The sequence below is a fragment of the Miniopterus schreibersii genome, assembly GCF_964146895.1.
Source record: "Miniopterus schreibersii genome assembly, chromosome: 1".
In the NCBI taxonomy this organism is placed as follows: domain Eukaryota; kingdom Metazoa; phylum Chordata; class Mammalia; order Chiroptera; family Miniopteridae; genus Miniopterus; species Miniopterus schreibersii.
The window spans coordinates 53,593,611-53,615,757 of NC_138101.1; the positions used below are offsets into that span (position 1 = coordinate 53,593,611).

At 36.4% G+C, this 22,147-nt stretch overlaps 1 protein-coding gene across 1 annotated transcript in view; it reads left to right on the forward strand.

Moving 5' to 3' along the window:
- The window catches only part of MMRN1 (multimerin 1), a 47,509-nt gene that overhangs the window by 19,693 nt on the left and 5,669 nt on the right, over positions 1 to 22,147 (forward strand). Inside the window, exons 4-6 of the mRNA XM_081140602.1 lie at positions 3,986 to 4,090; positions 5,390 to 5,563; positions 10,353 to 12,338. Of these exons, the coding sequence (XP_080996728.1) occupies positions 3,986 to 4,090; positions 5,390 to 5,563; positions 10,353 to 12,338 (2,265 nt within the window). The remainder of the gene's footprint in view (positions 1 to 3,985; positions 4,091 to 5,389; positions 5,564 to 10,352; positions 12,339 to 22,147) is intronic.

Sequence of the window (22,147 nt, forward strand, 5' to 3'; positions counted from 1 at the left end):
CCTATTTCCTCCTAACACAATTAATTTAAGAATAACTGTAGCTAAGAGCAAATGGGAAGTTTAATGCACACACACAACCACATTAGTTTTTGTCATTCACTATTTAAAGTATTTTTCCAATGACAATTTATTTTAAATCAGGCTTTTTAAAACTTCACAAAATTATGGAGAAAATTTTTCTTATTTCATATGTATGCTTCCACATAATTGGAATGAATCGTCAAAAATCAGCATTCAAGAAAACTGGAGATTTTCACTCTTTACTTCTGTGTATGATTCTTTATGCCTTTCAGTTTCTTTTTCCTTTCTAAAGAAAATTACCTTAGAATAATAAATAAATTATTATTTATTTTTCCCTAATCTTTTTAGATATTGTTTCTAATCTGCTGATTTTCTCCAGTATGTCACTTTTTATTCCCTTGTTTGCAATGCAATAGCATTTTTCCAGATCACTTGAAATTCTTTTGACCCTAAGTTCAATAGAAAATTAGACTTTACTCTTCATTTACCTCCTTTCTATTCTGGGCACCTGACCTTGTACCCAGGTTTGTTTTCACCTCTTGCACAGTCAGGATCTTGCCTTGACTGGGTGGCATAGAGAGAGCTATGAGGAGAAAGTGCCCCCACTCAAATATGACCCTAGAAGACTGAAAATAACCACCCCCACACACACGCACTCTTGTGTGTGATTCTCTGCTTTTCTTTTTTTTCTTTTTTTTTAATATATCTTTATTGATTTCAGAGAGAGGAAAGGAGAGGGAGAGAGAGAGAGAAACATCAATGACGAGAGAGTCATTGATCGGCTGCCTCCTGCACGCCCCCGACTGGGGATCGAGCCCGCAGCCTCCCTGCTTTTCTAGTCCTTCCCAAATGCAGAAGGAAACAAGTGAAATGCGGTGTTATAATCTCCACATTCAATGTACAACATGCAATACTTTACAAAGCATGAGATAAAGAGGCCTGATTTCATTAGAATATAATAATGCACTATAAAATAATGCCATACTATTTGTAATAAAGCTTTAGCAAAGTATTTTGAACCTCTAGAAATAAATCCTATGTAAAATGCTTGTGATTTTTGTTGAGGTCACTCCATTTCAGTAAGGGTCCTGAGCACCTAAACCAATCTGCCTCTTGGTTATGAGGATGCGGTGGAAAGGGTCAGGGGTCGTATTCAAATCTGTAACAACCAAGTCAGTGGTTATTTTATATATTAAAAGATGTTCCATAGTAACAAATTTTAATAACTTATTATAAATTCTCAAATAATATTTATGGAAAATTATGCACTGAAAACAATTAGTATGTATGAACAAGTAAACTAAGGTTAGCACCAAACAATTTGATGATTCTGCTAAAACACTGAATGTTTCATAAAGTCTACGTAGTGCATGACATGGGCCAGCAAACTGTTAGTTCTGAAAACACTCCCAGATCTTGTTACAATAGGAATTCCATTCATCATGTATTCTACAAGACATATCCTTTATTGTGCATCCACAATTACCTTGGAATGTTAATTTTATAATATTTATAACTAATTTGTCATTGTATGTTTATTACATATTTGCCAACAGGTATGGCTGTACTTCAAAATTTTAATAATTGGTAGGCTACATTAGTGCACAGTGACTAAATATAATCTTGGAGGTAGGGTACGTAGAACGTTACTAGATGGGAGTGAGGAGTAATAGCCTGGATTTTTAATGGAAAGGGTATTTTATTTCTGACACATTCAATAATTGTCTTCGATTGCTGGGAAGGTGGCTTAAACACTCTTCACAGTCTTCCAGGCTTAGCAGTACATATCCAGGGATCTTGTGTCATAACAGTAGAGAGCATGGAATTGTCTGCATGAGGGAATCGTAGAACTGTGAAAAGCACCTTCCACCCCACCCTACTTCACTTATTCCTTATAAAGACTCACCTCACTATAGAGTGGTAGGAGACTCAAGGTTTTCATTCATTAGAGTTTTAATAAATCATGTCTTTAGCATATGCTCTTGTTATCAACAAGCCTGTGTGACTATTTTAAAATCTATAAAGATCAATGTCTGTATTGCAATTTTAATATAAAAAGTATCTGGTATTTTAAACAATGAATTTACTTCTTAGAATTAGAAAATTTTGCAATTTGTTCTCAATCAATGCTTCTTAAGCAGGGTGATACCTCAAAATCAACTGTCAAGTTTTTAAAAATATATATACACATGCTCAATTCCCCAGAACAGATCTACTGAATCAGAATCTTCAGGGTGGGGGTGGAGATGGAAAGAACATTGACACTTCTAGTGTTTCAAAGTTTACAGGTGCTTCTTATATCCATCCATGATGAAAACCACTATTCTAAAGGAATGTTCAAAAAAATCCATAACATGTGGAGAAAATTCATGATAGAAAAGGAAATCTTCCTAGTAGGCTTGTTTGTATGTCACAAAACAATATAATCTTTGTTTTCACTATAATTGTGTAGTGCTTCCTAACAAACTATCTGCTGCCTATTAAGTGATATTATGCCTTTTAATGCAGCAGCTCTTTTTATATTCCTATGATCTAGCTCAAAAAGTAACCAGTTAGAACATGAAAAGACCATTTGTTCATCCTGTTAAACCCACCTGTTCCTTTTGCTGTAAATACTCACAAGTCTGTATCCTGAACACTGTTTCACTGCTAAGAGAAACAGGAGGTAGTGAGGTGGGAGTTGCTAAGGAAGATTAATCTTTACACCCTACTCCAGTGTTTCTCACACTAATGTACATTGGGATCACCTGGAGAGCTAGTTAAACCACACATTGCTGCCCCACTGCAGAATTTTTTAAATGAGCAGGTGTGGGGTGGGGCCTAACAGTTGCATATTAGGAGTTCCCAAGGGATGCTGATATGGCTGATTGAGAGACCCTGGTTTGAGTACCATTGCTCTAAGTACCTTCTTGGGAAGACAGATTTTAGCTGCCAGAAATGCTTTATTACATCATCGAAGAAGGAATCTTGATTTCTAAAAATGCAATTATTTAATAGATATATTTGTATGAATTAATTTGAATTTAGGCTATAAAAACATTATTGCTAGAACTTAGCAGAAAATTAACACTTTCCATCACATACTCGAAGTCCCAAAGTGAGTCCACTTTTCCCCAAGCTATAGATTGTCTTCTTCAACCAAATAAATCAACAATTATGTAGGACTTTCTATAATACAGTGGGGGGTGGGGGTAAGATCAAAACAAAAACCTTGGACATGAATGGAAATTCATTAATTTAGCTCAATGCTCTGAAGAAAGGCAATGCAAAATTCAATCTAATAATAGAGGCTAACTCAAATGTATGCCAAATATATTATACTTCCTATGGAGTGGAGATACTTTACCATTATTGTCACAGCCACATACGCTTTTGAGAGCATGATTTCCATGAGCCAGAGGTGCAGTTTCTCTTTCTTTTCTTTCTTTCTTTCTTAAATATATCTTTATTGATTTCAGAGAGAGGAAAGGAGAGGGAGAGAGAGAGAAACATCAATGATGAGAGAGTCATTGATCGGCTGCCTCCTGCACGCCCCCTGCTGGGGATCGAGCCCGCAACCCGGGCATGTGCCCTGACCGGGAATCGAACCCTGATCGCCTGGATCCTAGGTCGAGCCACACGCTGGCCGGCTGGAAGCTGCGTTGCTAACAAGCAGCCTTCCTGGCAGGCGGCTTGCGAAGCGGCCGCAGCTTTTTACACGGCTCATTTCCAAGGCCCCTCAATTATGCAGGCCGCTGATGCCTGCCCCTTTAGTTTCTCCAAACTACCAACCATTCTCGTCTAAGGGGAGACCTGAATTTTTTCTCGGGCCCCCATCGGAGTCCTGCTCCCCCCAGCTCCGCGGGGGGGCGGGCAGCGGGCTCTGCAGCCGAACGGCAGGGAGCTCGGCCACATTGTTGCCAAAGGATGGGGACGAGCGCGCAGCCCCGACGCTCACCGCTCTCCCCCGCTTGCCTCCCTGCAGCCCCGGAACGGCAGCGGCTGACCCACACCAGCCAGGCGGAGAGCCACGCGGCTGTCGGCGGAGAGGCGGGCGGGCAGCAGCGGCGGCAGGACTGCTGTGACCCGGGTAATTACTGTCACCCCTAACCAGCTGTTGGCAGCGCCGTGTACAGCTTCCAAACAAGACCTCGCTCGGCTGTCAGATGTTTGCTGGTGACGCATGAACATACCTCTGAGCCCTTTGCCGTGGTGAGGGGAGGATCTGCGGCTGAGCGCCAGGCTCGCGGCCTAAGGGGCCCTGGAGGATTGCTGGAGCTCCTGTGCACACGGGGAGGGGAGGGGAGGGGAGGGGAGGGGAGGGGAGGGGAGGGGAGGGGAGGGGAGGGGAGGGGAGGGGAGGGGAGGGGAGGGGAGGGGAGGGGAGGGGAGGGGAGGGGAGAGGGCTGCATTGCCAGGCTGTCAGGAAACCACGGGTTTCCAAAGGAACAGCAAGCTTTTGTCCCCCAAAGGGTGCAGTCATGGAGCATCTTGAGGTGGAAGGAACGGCTGGATTCCTTAGAGGGAGCTCAGAAGGCTTCCTTCCCGTGGCGATGGAGATCACTGAAGGGTGCTGGTCACTTAGGGGAAAGTATGTGACTCGGAACCAACAGGGGTCTCCTGTTGATCCAGAGTTGTCCCGTTGCATACTTTCTCAGCTTTCTAATCATAAGTACTTTGCTATTTCTTTTAGGCTTAACTTTATCTGTTAGAACCATGGATTGGTGACTGGGGATCTCTTTAAGAATGCAGGTGAATGTATCTTAGAAACTGCATTCTAATTTTTTAAAGACTTGGAATTCAGTATCTTCATAAGATACCATAACATCCTCCTTGAATTATTGAAGTGCATCTTAAAAGGCATGGAAAGTAGCCCTTAAACTGAAATCTCTCTTTCCGTAAATACCTCAGTAAAGAATAAAATTCTCAGAATATAAATACATCTGTATACATATAAGTATACAGCTACACATATTTAATGCTGGAGCATTGGATTTGAAAGCAGAAGGTGAGGCATTAGCTCTGAAACCTTAAGCAAGTTATTTTGGTTTTCTGACCCTGAATTTCTTCATCTATTGAGATTGTAACAAAAACTCTTTGAGGTAAGCAAAACAAAACACAAACAAACAAATAATTTTTTTTAAAAGACCTGAACATTCTGGGCATAGTTAAAAGATTTTAGAAATCTAAGCTAACATAATACTTTTTAAAATTTCTACCCCTTAGTGTAAAATTCAGGTTGCTATTTGCTAAATGCATATAGCCTATACCTTTAAATATACAGTGCAAACATGATTTATTTGAATTACCTTTAAACCTATCATAAAATTTGAAAGGTTTTAAATATGTATTTTCTATTGTTTCCAATTTCCTCTTCTTCTCCATACAGCAGTGACACAAAAACTGACTGACCAGATGAACCTCCAGGCAGTGAAACTGACCCTTCTGCAGAAGAAGATTGACGATATTTCTTTGGTTGTGACTGATGTAAGGAACACCTACTCCTCCCTGGAAGAGAAAATCAATGAAGATAGAGGCAAGGAATTTCAATCTTTTCTAAAAGGTAAAAGTAAAACAAAATAAATTCATTCATTTAAGGCAAAAGGAAAGCAACTCATTATCTTTCCTCATATCGCTTCGGTATCTTTGCTTTAGATTGGGTGGTATATTAGTCTGTATAATACAGATATTAAAAAAATTTTTTTATATCTCTTTATTGATTTCAGAGAGAGGAAAGGAGAGGGAGAGAGATAGAAACATCAATGATGAGAGAGCCATTGATCGATCCCGCAACCCGGTCATGTGCCCTGACGGGGAATCGAACCCCAATAGCCTGGATCCTAGGTCGATGCTCAACCGCTGAGCCACGCCTGGCAGGGCCAGATATTTTTAAATAAGCTACTTTTAAATCACTTAATTCTGAAATAATTTGGAATATCTAAATATTTTCACTATGTCATCAAATCTCTGACTGAATATTTCATCTGATTTATTGACATTATGTACCTAGTTATAGCCTAACTGGTATTTCTCTATAGTTAAAAGAAATTAAACTATGAGCCATATTTAATTTATTTTAATTGTGGTTTTCAGGTCAGGATAAAGATGAGGTTAAGGAGTGATTAACAAGGTAGCTAGATACATGGTTGTCTCAATAATATTGCTGAAGGTATTGAGGATAAATCTAAAGTGCATTGTGATCCCAGAAAATATCTAGTTCCTACAGTACCATCAATAAAATATATTCTGAAACATCTAGGGTCAGAATAAGAATAATTTCTTCATAAATGCGAATCAGCTTTGTCTGAATTTTTTACTTTTAAAACAGAAGGCTGTGTTCCTTCCTGGAGCTTCTACGGGATAATTCAAGTTGTCAGAATTCATTTTCTTGCAGTTGTAGAACTGAGGTCCCATTGTCTTGGTAGCTCTAAACTGAGGCTTTTTCCCAGCTTCTGGAGTCCACTGAGTTTCTTGCCTCATGTCCTTTCTCCATCTTCAAAAGCCCACAGCTGTTGAGTCCACCTGCCGCCTCTCAGGCTCACCCTTGGGCCTTTCCCTTCCTCTTTAAGGACTCATATGATTGCCGTGGGCTCCCCTGGATAATCCAGACTAATCTCCTCATCTCAAGGTTCTTAACCTTAATCACACCTGGTAAGGCCATTTGCCAGGTAAGATAACATATTCACAGGTTCAGGGAGCTAGGGTGTGGACATCTTGGACAGGGCAGGATTATTCTGCCTTCCACAGGGATTTATAGACAGTGAGTAATTGCTCTGACAGTGTTAAGCACAGGGTACTAAGGGCCTGGTTGATAGTTTCAACAAATCCAGTGGAAAGAGACCAGGAAAGGCTTTTGTGAAGAGAAATCATCTCAACTAATAAATGATGGATCAGGAGGAGTTAATTAGCCAAAGGGATTTCAGGTAGAGCATGGGTATTCTAGGAAAATATTTCAGTTACTAGGAACATCTCAGCTCACTGGGTTAATTTTTTGTTTCCAAGTTTCAGGATTATTGGTTTCTTTCACTTTTTTCTACAAATAAAAAAAAAGCACTCATTAAGCACATTTCTATCACTCACAAATCGTATTTTTTTCTATTTTTCACCTGTGGTTTACAGGTAAAAGAGATTTTAAAAAAAGTGGACGTTTCTATTTCCATATCATCTACCAGTATTATAGCAACCATGATCGTGTTTAAGCATGTAAATAACTGGTGCATAATTATAAGTCCTCTGAAAGAAAGACCCTGTTCTACGCTTCTGGCATGCCCACTATGGCCAAAACTTACTGATCACAAGCATGAGAGAGGAATACATTTTCCCTGAAGTAATAGCAGGAACAAGTAGTCAAATTGAAACAGGATATAATTGACTATAACCATCATAATGAAATTTGTTTAGCAAAATTTGGTTATCACAACCTGAGAGAATTAAGCCTGTCACCTGCTTCTACATAAACCTACTAACAAAACTTCTGGCAGCGACACAGAAAACATACACTCAGAACAACAACAACACAATTCCCTCCTCATTAGGAGGCATTAGTTGTATACTGAGCACAATCAATTATGAGAATCAGAGGGCTTATAATTAATGAATGTCTTTATAGGCAACAAAAACTAAACTCACCCTCCCAGGTATTGTGCTTGCCTAGCAAAACCACAATTTCTTCCCTTGCTTATTCCAAATCTCAGGTGAGAAACACTGTTTATCTACTAGGATCCATAGAAAGTCTTCAGAATCAAATGCCCCAACCCCTTAAGAGGTATTTGAAAGTTATGAAAAGGCCATACATTTGCAACCACGGAAGGGGCATGTCAAGGTATCTGATATCAAGCATATCTAAGTCACCAAATACAATGTCATCTTTTTTAGAAAGTATGAGCACATGAGTCATATGAAATAGAATCAAATAAAATTATGTGCCCACTCAGATATTAACATAAGCACTTTTATGTATTTTTGTAAAAACAGATTCTTACAGATGTTTCTTTGGTAACAAATTATAGAAATGTTACCTGAAAAGCTAATTTGTCCTGAAAAAAGTTTTTAAGCTAATAATCTAATTTCTTTTCAGTCACTACTGTGATTTTAGCCTTCACCCAATATATTTTTCCATTAAAGAACAGCTAAAGTATACCCTCTAATTTTAATTTTTATAGTTTATTATTTTCTTAATTACTTTGATCAATATTCTGTACTGAACTTTACCTATTTACAGTGTTTTTACCTACTATTATTCTTATTTGGACTTTCAAATCATGTTATTTTTCACTTCCTGAAATTAAATACCTATTATTATTGTATATAATTAATTAATTAATTCAAGCATGCTTAAGTTTTACTTTACCTTTGCAATCTTGAAAATCATTTTAAAACCCAAATTGTAAGATTATAATTTTCAAGAAAGTCTGATTTCTAACCTTAAATATTTTATTGTATTTCATCAAGCTGTCATCATGAGAATTAAAGACAATTTTAACAAACAGGAAATAGCTAAATGATCCTGAAGAAAGTACAATAAAAATAACTTTGCTGTTGAGAAGCACCTATACTTAGTGAAGCTAACATTTTAGTATCAGAAATGTCACCTTTCAAATTTTATGTTCTGTGTAGCATATAGAATGCACTCAACAAAGATTTGTTTTATAAATGGATGACTGCTTAAATGCTAAGTAAAATTTGGAGAATTAAAATAGTTTATAACCTTTCTGGCATAATTATTCATGTTATTAAATACAAAAGCTAGGACCATTTCAGTATAATTTATCTTAATTGTGGCTTTGTAATCTTTTCTAATTAATTTAGCCATCCGTTAGTACTTAGTTGCTATGTGTCATTGATTACTATTCCACACTTCATATGGTTTTATTTTTTCTATTACATACAAATTGATTTTCACTTAATTTTTTTGGCCTTTTAAATTTATTTCAGTCTTCACTAGGTTTAGAAAGGTACAATAATTTTTTTTGGAAATCCTAGACCCTAAAGGTCAATTGAGCTTTAGGGTCTAGAATTTCCAACATTGATTTTTAGGGTCGAGAATTTCCAGGAAACTATTCATGTTAACAACATTTATAGCTTTATCTTAGTACCAGATTAAATAATACCACGATGCTGAAGCAATACCTCATTCTATTCAGGATAATTGCTCTTTCATAATAGTTTTTCTGTCATACATCTTAAATACTTTAGAACTTGCTAACACAATATATACATGTAGAGACTATATATTTTAGTCCTATAATCACCTTTTTTGAGTAGGCTTCCTAGTAGCCATAACTCATTTCATAACATCCCATTGTTCAGACCTTGTTTAACATTCTTTGTATTGTGTTGCCTGTATTTTACATTATAGTCATTGCTTAGATTTTGGAATGGACATACCTTCTATCTTCATATGTATTATAAATATGCCTTAAGTATTTGTTTTATTTTTTCTCATTTTCTGTTTTTGTAACAGGCTTTTGGTTTCATTTTGTTTTGTTTTTAAGTTTTACATTTTAATATGTGCATTTTCTAATCTAAATTGTTCTGAATAGTGCAGGATGCTTTCTCTTTTCCTTTTTTTTTTTAAGTACTACTTGTAGAACTGTCCACAATCCTAGCTTATGATTTGTCCATGCTTTCTAATACTGGAGATACTATGATGTGCTTCATTAGTGGGAAGTGGCCTCTTCTCTTTTTGCTAAGAATTAATGTCATGTTATAATACTTAAGGTATATATTGAATTCCTGTTTTCATTTGACTTAGTGATCTCCAAACCTCTCATTATTATTTTATTGTTGTTATAAACTATTGCTGAATATTTTGACTATTACTTTATATTGTTCCTCATTTGAGAATCTCATAAAATTATTTCTCTGCAATTTATTAGTTTTTATAAGCTCGAAACACAGGCTTTGAAATTTAATTACTAGAAACCTAGTAACACAATCATGACCTAACATTAGATATTACTTACTAAGGCAGAAAGCCCAAAGTCATGTTTTATACAAGACTAGTTTTGTACAAGACTAAAACTAGACCTAGAGTCATTGCATACAGGAGCCTGTTAACTGAAGACAGTAGTACTTCCTTCATGTATTTTATCCAGAGAAACTTAGAGTTGTGGTTCTGGTGTGTTCTACACCACAATTGATTTCTCCCTTCAGACTTATGAATTAAGAAAGTGATCACCATCTATAAACTACAGAAATTTTAAAATTTTCATAAGTGTAATCAAGAAGTATTTTTATTATTACATGTTATTAGTGTTTGGCCTCAAACTTTTTATCTTTTTAGAGATATTTAAAATTTACATAGTTAAAATTATGTGTCATTTATTGTTGTTTATTACTCCTTTCTCTAGGTCTAAAATCCAAAAGCATTAATGATCTGATAAAGGAGATAGTTAAACAACAATTGAAAATTTTCCAAAATGACATGGGAGAGACAAAAGCTCAGCTCCTCAAGACTGTATCGAAACTATCAAAGGACCTCGAAGACACCAAACGCGTAATTCAACAAGTCAATGAATCCGTGGTGTCAATAGCAGTCCAGCAAAATTCTGTTTTAATGCAGGAAAAGAGTCCCACTTTAACTGATATACTAGATCTGAAAAATCACATTGTGAATATAAGACAAGAAATGACTTTTGCATATGAGAAGCCTATTAAAGAACTAGAAGCAAAACAGACTTATTTAGAAGGTGCTCTAGAACAGGAACGGTCAAGGAACATTCTGTATCACGAATCTCTCAATAAGACACTTTCTAAAATGAAGGAGGTACAGGAGCTGCTTCTGTCAACTGGACAAGCATCACATCAGGAGAGTGTTCCAGCTGCAGAATCGGTTCGCAACAATGTCCCTGAGCACCTGTCTACTCTTCATGAGAATGTAAAGAAGCAAGGTTTGATGGTCTTGCAAATGCTGGAGGATCTGCACATCCAAGACAGCAAGATTAGCAACCTCACCATCGCTTTGGAAATGGAGAGAGAGCTTGTCAGGGGTGAATGTGAAGACGTGTTATCCGAGTACAGAAGTGATTTTAAATTTCAAATTAAGGAAACAGAAGAGAATTTACAAATTCTAAACCAAACGTTAGCTGAGGTTCTCTTTCCCATGGACAATAAAATGGATAAAATGAATGAGCAACTAAATGACTTGACTTATGATATGGAGATCCTTCAACCCTTGCTTGAGCAAGGGGCATCACTTAGAGAGATAGTGGCATATGAACAACCTAAAGAAGCAAAAGCTACAAGGAAAAAAGTGGAAAATCTGACTAGTGCTGTCAACAGTCTAAATCTTCTTGTCAGAGAACTTACAAAAAGATACAACTTACTTAGAAATGAAGTACAGAGTCGCAGTGATGCCTTAGACAGACGTATCAATGAACATGCCTTAGAAATGGAAGATGGCCTAAATAAGACAATGATTATTATAAATAATGCCATTGATTTCATTCAAGATAACTACATGTTAAAAGAGACTTTAAGTACAATAAAGTGCAATCCCAATGTCCTTGATAAATGTAGCCAAAATATGGAAACTATTTTGACATTTATGACTCAATTCCAACATTTGAATGATTCTGTTCAGATTTTGGTCAATGACAATGAGAGATATAACTTTGTCTTGCAAGTTGCCAAGGCCCTTGCAGGTATTCCTAAAGATGGAACACTAAGTCAGTTCAACTTTCAAAAGATTTATCAAATGGTCAATGAAACCACTGCCCAAGTGATAAAATACCAGGAAAATATGAGTCATTTGGAGGAAAAAGTGCTCTCAGCCACAAAGATTTCCCAAAATTTTGAAACTCGGTTGCAAGACATTGAGTCTAAAGTGACCAAGACGCTCATACCTTATTATGTTTCACTAAAAAAAACCAGTGTGGCCACAAATGAGAGAGACCAGGTTCTTCAACTGCAGGTATTAAATTCTAGATATAAGGCACTAGAAGCAAAATCCATTCATCACTCAATTAACTTCTCCTTACTTAACAAAACCGTCTATGAAGTTTTGACGATGTGTCATAATGCTTCTACACGTATATCAGAACTGAATGCTGCCATACCTAAGTGGATAAATGGCTCCCTACCAGATATTCAGCTTCTTCGAAAAGGCCTGACAGAATTTGTAGAAACAGTAGTTGAAGTAAAAACTCAAATTGCTGTATCTAATTTAAGTTGGTATATAAATCAATCATTATCTAGTAGTCTTGCAAATGTTTTCAAGTCTCAGAAGCAAGTAAAATCATTGCTGAAGAAAAATGCATTTAGGAAACCACCAGTGAATGTTACCACTGTCCTGGTCAGCCGAGCCCAAAGAAACACAGACAACGTGCCAGCTTCTGGTAAGCTATCACTGAAAATCACCTTGAATCTCTCTTTCTGTTTAAATGGTGCTTAATAGATCTGTACAGTTTCAAAACACCATAAGGTATAGAAGGCACTTAACTTGAATTTGGGTAAGTAGTTATGTAATTCAAAGATCATTGAAGTATTTAAATCGATCCTATTCTATGTAAATTAGGCATCAGTACAAAACAAGTGCTTATAGTGTATGTATTTGTCTGTGTTTCTTAACTTTTTTCTGATAAGACAATCAAATCTGTCCCTGTAGAACATTTTTCTTTGCTTATGTAAATAAAGAATGCTATTAGACAGTGAGCTCCCTGATGAATAAGCCCAGACTGCCTTGTTCATTTTGGCATTACCTGGCAAAATGTCTGGTATGTGATAAGAGCTCAATAAATGTCTGTTGACTGACTGAATGACTGCATAAGTAAGCAGGCATTTCATTTTGGTAGATCACAGAAGGCCACAAATGCCCCACTAAGTATCTTAGTTTGTTCGGACTGCCATGAGAAAATACCACAGACTGGGTGGCTTACAAACAACAGAAATGTATTTCTCACAGTTTTGGAGGCTAGCAAGTCCAAGATCAAGGTGACAGCCTGGTCACATTCTGGTGAGGGCCCTCCTTCTGGTTCACAGCTGGTGACTTCTCACTGTGTCCTCACATAGTGAAAGGGGAGAAGGATCTCTGTGGGGTCTCTTTTATAAGAACACAAATCCCATCCAGGGGGGCGCCACCCTCATGACATAAGCACTTCTTTCCAAAGGCCCCAGCTCCTTATATCATCAACTTTGGGGGTTAGGGTTTCAACATAATAATTTTGGGAGGAATTTAGGCGCGATTTTGTAAAAAGTGGTCTTTGAAACTTTGGAGCGGAGGGTTGGGTGAGGTAAGAACAATCTCAGAAGCATGAAGCTAGCTGTAGTAGTGTGTAGCCTGACTGCAAAAAAATGAAATTAGAAATACCAGTTAGGACGTCACTGGAAACAGCAATAAGGGACAGATCTCACAATCGTTGAAACAGTTGTGAGAAATGTTGTGAAAGTAAAATCAACAGAAACAGAGGGATAGTGGAAAAATTAATGATCTGAGGCTCAACCAATCATAATTCTGGTCTCTGTAGTTTCAGTAAGTTTGTGTGTAGCCTTCAGTAAGCTCATCACTCTGCAGAAACTGTGTTTCTTCCTTGTAAGTAATGGGAGTGCAGTTGATATTTTACTGAGCTTATTGGTAGAAATATGTTGCAGACTGCATCACTGTAAAAAAATGTGAGCTGTTCACAGCCTGAATGCTCGGCTCTTAGGGAAGGAGGGATCTAGAATATTCTAAGGTTTTGAATTTGGGAAATGAGAGAGTGGTGGTACCATTAACAGATGTTTGTAAACACTGAAGAAGGGGCATAAATTTGGGAAGAAAGAGAAATTCAGTGCAATGCATATAAACTACTTAATAGTCTCTCTGATGAAAGAAGTGTTTTATGAATATGTTTGGCATATGAGTAATATTAAATATTCTTCCCACAGTGAAAAGAATAGCTATGATTCCTACTAAAGGAAATGGCACTGTTCCTCTGATATATATCTGCAATTGAATTATATACTCATTTGGGTGAATTTTGTGATTTATTGCTTTTTAATTACAAAAGGGTGATCATTATCTTAACATAATATGACTCATATTTAATCTCTGAAAGTTTTGATATTTAAAATCACAAAATATACAAGGCTGAATGTTCTCTTGACTATTTAAATTATTGTATTTATTTTTGATTCCCTTCAAATTAATCTGACCCAGGAGAACTAACCTTGCTCTCTGGAATCATAGAACAAATTATGTAGACATATATGTTTCTAAGAGAAAGGTAGTACTTCTATATTCCAGTGTTCTTACAATAATAATTTTAGGGAAAATAACAAATTGTTCTTTTTCCATACTATTATAATCCTTGGTCTTCCTGTGATTACTGCAAATGAGTTTCTTTTAAGCTCTATAGGATATGTAATCATACCCCAGGCAAAGTGTGTCATTCTTTTTCTTAAACAAAAAACACCTGGACTTATGCAGTAACTATAAATTTTTGATATTAATTCTAAGTTAATTGAGTTAAAAGGCTTAATAGGGAGGGCATAAGAACTTATAGACTTTTATAATATAAAGAATGCATTTTATAATTATTGGGCCTAATGGGCAAATAATTAACTCAGTTCCAATTCTTTTCTGCAATGATGCCCTGATAAAATTGTTTCCTGATCCTTTATTTACTGTAAGTAGAATTTTTATAGGCTTGTGATTAATAATTAATTAACAGTTCTTTATTTTTATCTCAGTGAAGATAACCAATAACGATGTCAGGGCAATAAAGATATATTCACCTACTTTCATGTATGGGGCGGATATTCACTTTATGTAGGATCAGCAACGTAATTTTAACTGGGTGCATAGATATGCGTGTTCATTAAGCCGGTGCTACTTCTATGGGCCATAAACCTGGTGGCACTCATTGGGCAGCTGAGCAGGTAAAGTCTATGCACAGTGATGAAACCAGTGGACTCAGGCTAAGTTCTCCTATACGAATAAATTGCAAAATCAACTACCTCCTTTCATACCCTGTTTTATACTGGGGGGGGGACACACTGGCTAAATTTGGTCATATTTCCTTTGAATTTTGCTATTGTATTACAAATAGCAAATAGCCTCATTGATCCCCTACATAACTAATGCATCTCACAATGATATTATTCAGATTATAGCCACTATCATTTACAGAATAAGTGCAATCTGTTAGAAGAAAAATCATATAAACATGTTTTTTAAAATTTAACCTTAATTTTAATGCCAAATTTACTTTGAAGCCTAATAATAGTAATTTTGTAATAATATTGGATACTATTTAGCACTTATTCTATATATCCTAGGCACTGTATAAATTACACTCTATACATTACTTCATTTAATAATACCTATGAGGTAACTATCATTATTCTTATTTTGATGAGTAGACTAACCCTCGGATGGATGAGCTAGAGGATCCTGTCTATGCCCGGCCGGGCGTGGCTCAGCGGTTGAGGGTCGGCCTGGGATCCAGGCGATCGGGGTTCGATTCCCGGTCAGGGCACATGCCCGGGTTGCGGGCTCGATCAGTGACTCATCATTGATCTTTCTCTCTCTCTCTCCTTCTCCTTTCCTCTCTCTGAAATCAATAAAGATATATTAAAAAAAAAAAAAAAAAAAAGGTCATGCAACTAGTAAGTGATGGAGCCTGACTCCTATTCTGTGGGACTCAGGGCTCAGTCCTTAGCCACTGGACTCAAAGAGATTGTGGGGGGTGTTCAGCTGCCCCCTCCCCCTTTCCTCCTGTTTGATGCCTCACATCCGTGTAAGAGCCTGAGCATACCTGAATGTCCCCACGGCCAGAGTTGGCATTCCCAGGGACTTGCCTTTCTTGAGGATCCAAATACTGCCCCTCGTTTCCCCATCGGCCGGGAGGCAGTAGAGGTGCTACATGTCAGCTTGGCTTTTCGGTGACATGACCAGTAGGCAGTTATCATTTAAAGCCACCACCAGCTGTCACAGGCCTCCTTCTGACTGACGCAGAAGGGCAGCCTTTAGAGCACCCATCCCTGTCACTGCCGCCTGAGCCGTTGTGACTCAGTGATGCCGGTTACGATTCTTCCCAGGCCAAGGCCGATAAGCTGTTCCAGTTGGTTGGCTAAATATTTGATTTTTTTCTAAACAATATTGCAGTGGACACCAAGAGGGTCTGAACTCATCTTTGAAGATTTGTTTGTATAGCAGTTGGCAGAGTGGGCCCTGCAGAGAGTGTGGCTGCTCGCGGCTGTGACATCGGTCGCAGCATCACTGCTGAGGACGCGCGTCCCCTCGGTGAGACGCTCGCTTCATTTTAACCGGTTCCACATATACACCAGAAGTATGTGGCGCCCCTCAGTAAAACAGTTTTACTCTTATTACCTCTTCACTCCTCCTAAGAAAGATGATATTCTGTAAGAGACTTGCTCATACACCAGATACAACTTTTTAAATGATAAACTGCTGTGAACATAAGCAGTTTAAAAGAGAAAAATAAGACCCTAGTAGATATTTAACTGTTTCAGATGGCTTTGAAACCGTTTCTAACTTCTGTGACTGCATAAAGGCAGTTGGGGTGACTAAAGAGCACTGAATTTGGAATCGGGGAACCAAAGTTCAAATCCTGCCTGGCAACATATTTATTTGTAATAAGTAATTTTTCTAGACCTTACTTTCCTCATTTATAAAATAAGAATAACACACCTACCTTACAAGTTTATTTTGAGGATCAAGGAAATAACCTGCATGCAGTATATTATTATGTTCCTTATGACTATATGGTACAATTTTCTTAGCTATATTTAATATCTATACTTTATTTTTATAATATTGTCATTTAATATTTCATATATAAATATTTCCATTCATCAGCATAGTTTAGACTCATACCATCCCACTGTTCCCTATCTTTACTTTATAGATCACTGTTTTACTTTATAAATCATTGTTTTAAATTCAACATAGTGTTTATAAATGAGCTTATGCTTATTACATACAATAAATCAAAAAGAACAGGAGACGAAATCTAAAGGTCTTACTGTATAAAAGTGCATGTACATTGACAAGCACTGAAAACACCTGCAAAAAAGTTTAAATGAAGGTTTTTTCCAAGGTATTTTCTATTCTTTCTATTCTTTTCTGTACTATTACAAATTAATATTTTCAAATATACCTCAAGATAACTAACAAATGGACTTCTGTACAAAATGTTTTAATATAAGCTGATCAAATTTTGAAGGATATTTGCTTGAATTTGAAATTTGTAATGTGTTTTATAAGGTCTCCAAAACTGCACACAATTTTGGTGATCTGATAGAAGCACTCATGGGATTCAGCATACAGTTATGCACACAGCTAAGGTTTGTTTGTTTGTTTATTTATTTGAGAGAGAGAGAGGAGAGAAATATCAACACTGGAAAAATATGGATCGGTTGCCTCCCATATGTGCCCCAACCAAGCATCAAACTGAAACCTAGATATATGCCCTGACTGGGAATGAAACCCTCAGACTTGTGGTGTACTGGACGACACTCCAGCCACCTGAGCCACCCAGCCAGGGCCAGCTACGGTTTATCAGGATCAGCAAGGGAAAATGAGACAGGCAGAGTCTGGAGAAATCCTGGCTTCCTTATGTTCTCTCCCTCCTAAGAGGGTACACACTTACGTGTGCTTGTTTTTCCAGCCACGCACACATGCACACAAAATGTACTAACACGTGTGCAATATTTCTGCCCAGAGAAGCCTATCAGGAAATATTCAGCACCCAAGGGTTTTATCAGGGCTGTCTTGGTCAGTTTGGGTGGTTGTAACAAAGTACCATAGATGTGTGGATTATAAACAACAGAACTTTATTTTTCCAGTTGTGGAAGCTGGAAGCCTGAGATCAGGCCAGCATGGGCAGGCCCTGGTTTTCTTTGTATCAGAATTGATTAGCAAACCTGTCCCCTGGGGATAGCATCCCCAGTTTGTGTCAATAAAGCATATCCGTGTTGAAGCGAATATTTAATGAGCTACTTTTGTTCATGGTTCCCTGGGAGAAAGACTCCCCTAGAGTTCCATAGGACTCCCCTTCATGGGAAGGACGACAGTTAAAGAAAGAATGCTCACAAACCAGCAATCCTTTTCTGAACCTTGCTTGCAGTGAAGTGGCCACAATATCTAAGGTGAGCAGTCAGAAACCCGTGCATTTAATGCTCACATCTGAACCAAAATTTATGACACATGGTCTGACAGAAGGAAATGGGACAGAACACTAGGTTCCACTGGCACAGTCCATGCCTGTGCTGCGGTTCTTTCTCTCACAAGAATCGTACGGGCTAGTTTTCAACAACAGACTGTTATTTTGACAACAGAGACTAGAAACAAAATTTGATTATGAACTAGCCTGTAATGAATACAATGAATAGATGTCTTTATACTGGTCATTAACAACATTATAAATTCAAAATTGTACAGTATTATTTTGTGCCATATTGATTATTAAACATGAAAAGGAAAGTGCAGGAGTTATTAAATCACAGATTGTGAACTTGTTGCACAATCATCTAAGTGGAGAGGATACTTGCATCTTGACAAAATATTGTAGCATAAAAATAATTGCTGTGCCATGTATTAACTACATAGAAGCTTGAAAAACATACTTTAAACGTCTTTAATTGCAATTTTGCTATACACAGCTTATTAGTGGTTCTGAAAAAAATAAGTATTTTGTTATAAATTTAACTCGAATTATTCAAATCTATTTTAAATGTCGTTTAAGGAGAAAATATCACATGGCACTTTATTGATATCGTTGATTGATCTAAACTCTCGTCTCTTCAACTCTAAAAATAAACTACCAGTAACATTATTACAGTGTTTGGAGAACTGAAAAAATCAGTGAAAGAAAGTTATTTCATGACATTGTGTGAGAATGATATAGGAACCAAACAAAACACACATTTACATTTTCCAAAAAAGGAAATCATTTTTCATGATTAATCAATACTCCTTTAAGAATTCTGTATATTCTAGGTTTTATAATCTTAAGTAAGTGTTAAATTTTGAAATTAAGATTTAAGGGGTATAAGCATGAAGATGGTGTTTTGAAACTCTGGGTATAAGTAAGATAAGCCAGGGGAATGTGCATGCAGCAGAGACAGAAAAGGGAGCAGAGTCAGGGAAAGAGCGTCCTTGGGGAGAGACGTCAGGAAAGCATGTCGACAAGAGACAAAGATGTAGTGGGATGGTCATGGTTTATGTGGACATTAGCATCTAACTGTATTTTCTAACACCACGAGAGTAAATTAGAAGTTATGGAAAATATTTAACCCAAATAATTATCTGAAAAATAATGAGGAGACATCAACACTACCTGTAAAACATAATCGAAACTCAGTACCTTTATTGTAAACTAAGAATTCACAAAGCCTTGTGTAATAGTAAGCTAAGAATTTTGCTTGAGGAAGGACTGCCTCAAAATCTTTTTAAAACACTTTCTTAGATTAAAGACATAGTAAAAGTATATAATTTTTATTATACAGTGTTACATTAGCTTAAAATATTATGCTTGAACTTATTTAAGCAGTTTTTCTCTTAGAATCAAAATAAACTATCTTTAATGTTATTATTCTTTTTGGAAAATCATAACAATTCTTAACTGTTCAATTCAATTAACAAGTATTAATTAAGTGCCATATGGTATCTGGTATTGTTCTAGAGCTTTGAGTATATCATAATGTTAAAAAATCCCTGTCTTCCTGAATTAAAATGTAAATTACAAAATATGTTAAAAGGCGATAAATGCTATGCATCAAAGAAAAACCAAAGAAAAATAAGGAAAATCAGAGTACTGTGGGATATACAGAGCAGATTGCAGCATTATTAGAGAAGATAGGATAGATGTCATTTGTTGGAAAACAAGTGAAATCTGCAAGAAACTGGGAAAGGAAAGGAATAGGAAGACAGGAGGGCCCTGGCTCAGAAGTTGCTGTTTCTGATGTACAGGCAATGATAGACTTCTCGCTAATCTGTTGGAAACTTCATTCTGCCCTAAATAGGATCAGTTATCTGTCCTCTGCAAAGTTATTGTTTAAATGAAGAAATAAAAATTAAGATCTTGATACTAAAACAGAACTAAGCAATAAAGTACAAATTAAATATTTAAATAAATAACAAATAAAAGTAAAATAATATATAAAACATGTTATATATAACATGTATAATATAAATAAAAAATAAAAATGCAGTAGAAGGTATCATTACAATGTGCCCCTGCATTTTATTCACCAAGTACCTAGTGAGTAAATTCTGCGTGAGCACTGAGAAAGACTGAGTGGAAAGTGTGGTAAATTCAACACAGTCTCTCTTCTCATGGAGTTTATACGTTATTATAATAGGAATGGCAAATGTTAGCAAAGGCGGGGTGATTTGAAAATGTAGGGAGCTTTCCAATCATTTCAAATTTAACATGAACATTTATGAAATATGGAAGTGGAATTAATAGAAAAGTGTAACTTGAGCACATATCAGAGTCCAGAAAGCAAAAGCCAAAACAAATTGAGACTTATGAAACATTCCAAGACAATGGCAAAGTAATTTTAGTCATGCTCAGAGCAGGGAATGAATATTGAAAGATTAGTTATAGTACTTGCACAAGATAGTAGAATGTTGAGTTGGCAGAACTGTTCAACTGATTGCACAGATCTGCAGTAAAGAAAATAAATGGACTAGAAAGAATTTAAGAGCTTTGAAGCCGAAGGTGGAGAAGTGGAGAGTGTGCTTAAAATGAGTCCATGACTCTGGAAAAACATGCCGGTGGCATGGTGCCACTTGTAAGCTATGAAACATAAAATATACCAATTCATGTCTTACCTTAAAGCTCACACACTCCCAACAGCTGAGAAATCCTTTATCATTATTTTGTTTTTGGTTTATAGTTCTCCAGACATCATAGATATATTGGAAGGACTATGTTTCAGTAATTTTCTTCCAGATAATCAAATCCTTTTGATTATTTTATAAAATGAATAATATATAAAATATTTTATTTTATATAATATATAAAATTAGAATAATATTCTAATTTTAGAATATTTGTAAAATTATAACAAATTAGAATATTTGTAAATTTAGAATATTTGTAAAATCATTGGCACTTTTAGTGCTTTGATGTTTGAAGAATTATCATGAAATCTATAGATATGTAATTAGATTGTTGCTTTTTGCTTAAACTAGGCAGTTGAAGTGGGCTATGAAGACTCACTCTAAACTAAGATTCCACAAATAACTACTGGAATTGCACAATAAAAATTGTTTGGTGATTTAAAAACCTCTGTAATTTTTGAAAAACTGTGAAGAAGGGATAAAGTATTGGATAAGAATGATGTGGTTATCTAGTTAATCTTTCCCTACTTTGTTTATTTATCTTTAGGAAGACCTTTCAGCACTTCTGTATGTCAGGGACTGTGCTATTCAGTAGTGACACAAAGTTTAAGAGATGAAAGACCTGAGCCCTGACTCACAAAAGCTCACACTCTGGTTGGAAGGAAGAAGGGCATGGGAGCAATTAGAGTACAGTGTGCTAAATTTAATAAGCAAATTCCCAAGCGTCAGACAATAATTAAGAGAATTATATGTAATTAAGTCTTTTGACAGGCATAGGGAAGATGTCAAAAGGAAAATGATGATTTATTGAAGGCCTATTTTTGTTGTTAATTCAAGAACAAATTCCCTACCAGAGATATATGCAGAAACTTATAAAGGTATCTAACCATTTTTAAGTAGTTTAGAAATCAGGTAGAAAAATGAGAGTCAAATGATTCACAAAGTTATATTTGTAGCCTGTGTAACAAAGTACAAATAGTTTTAATTGACAAATCAGTGCCAACCAATCTTTAGTTGTGTGTTATAAAGCTGTGTACTTGACACTGATTCATAAAGTATTTGTATCAGTGACTTGGATGAACACGTGAAACATAACTTTGGAAATGATAAGAAAGATGGGAGGGTGGTTAAAACATTGCATACAGAATTAAAACAAAGACCAGAGATGATAAGTCATACCACAATAAGATACATTTAATTATCAGTAATAATTGTGAATTCTTGTTAAAATAAGTTAAATAAAAATGGGATTTTTAAAGACCACCTGTGATGTCAGAACATAGAAGTCCTGTTATGACACAATGCAATTCAGGTACAAAAATAGACAATCAACACTTAATGCTTATGTAACAT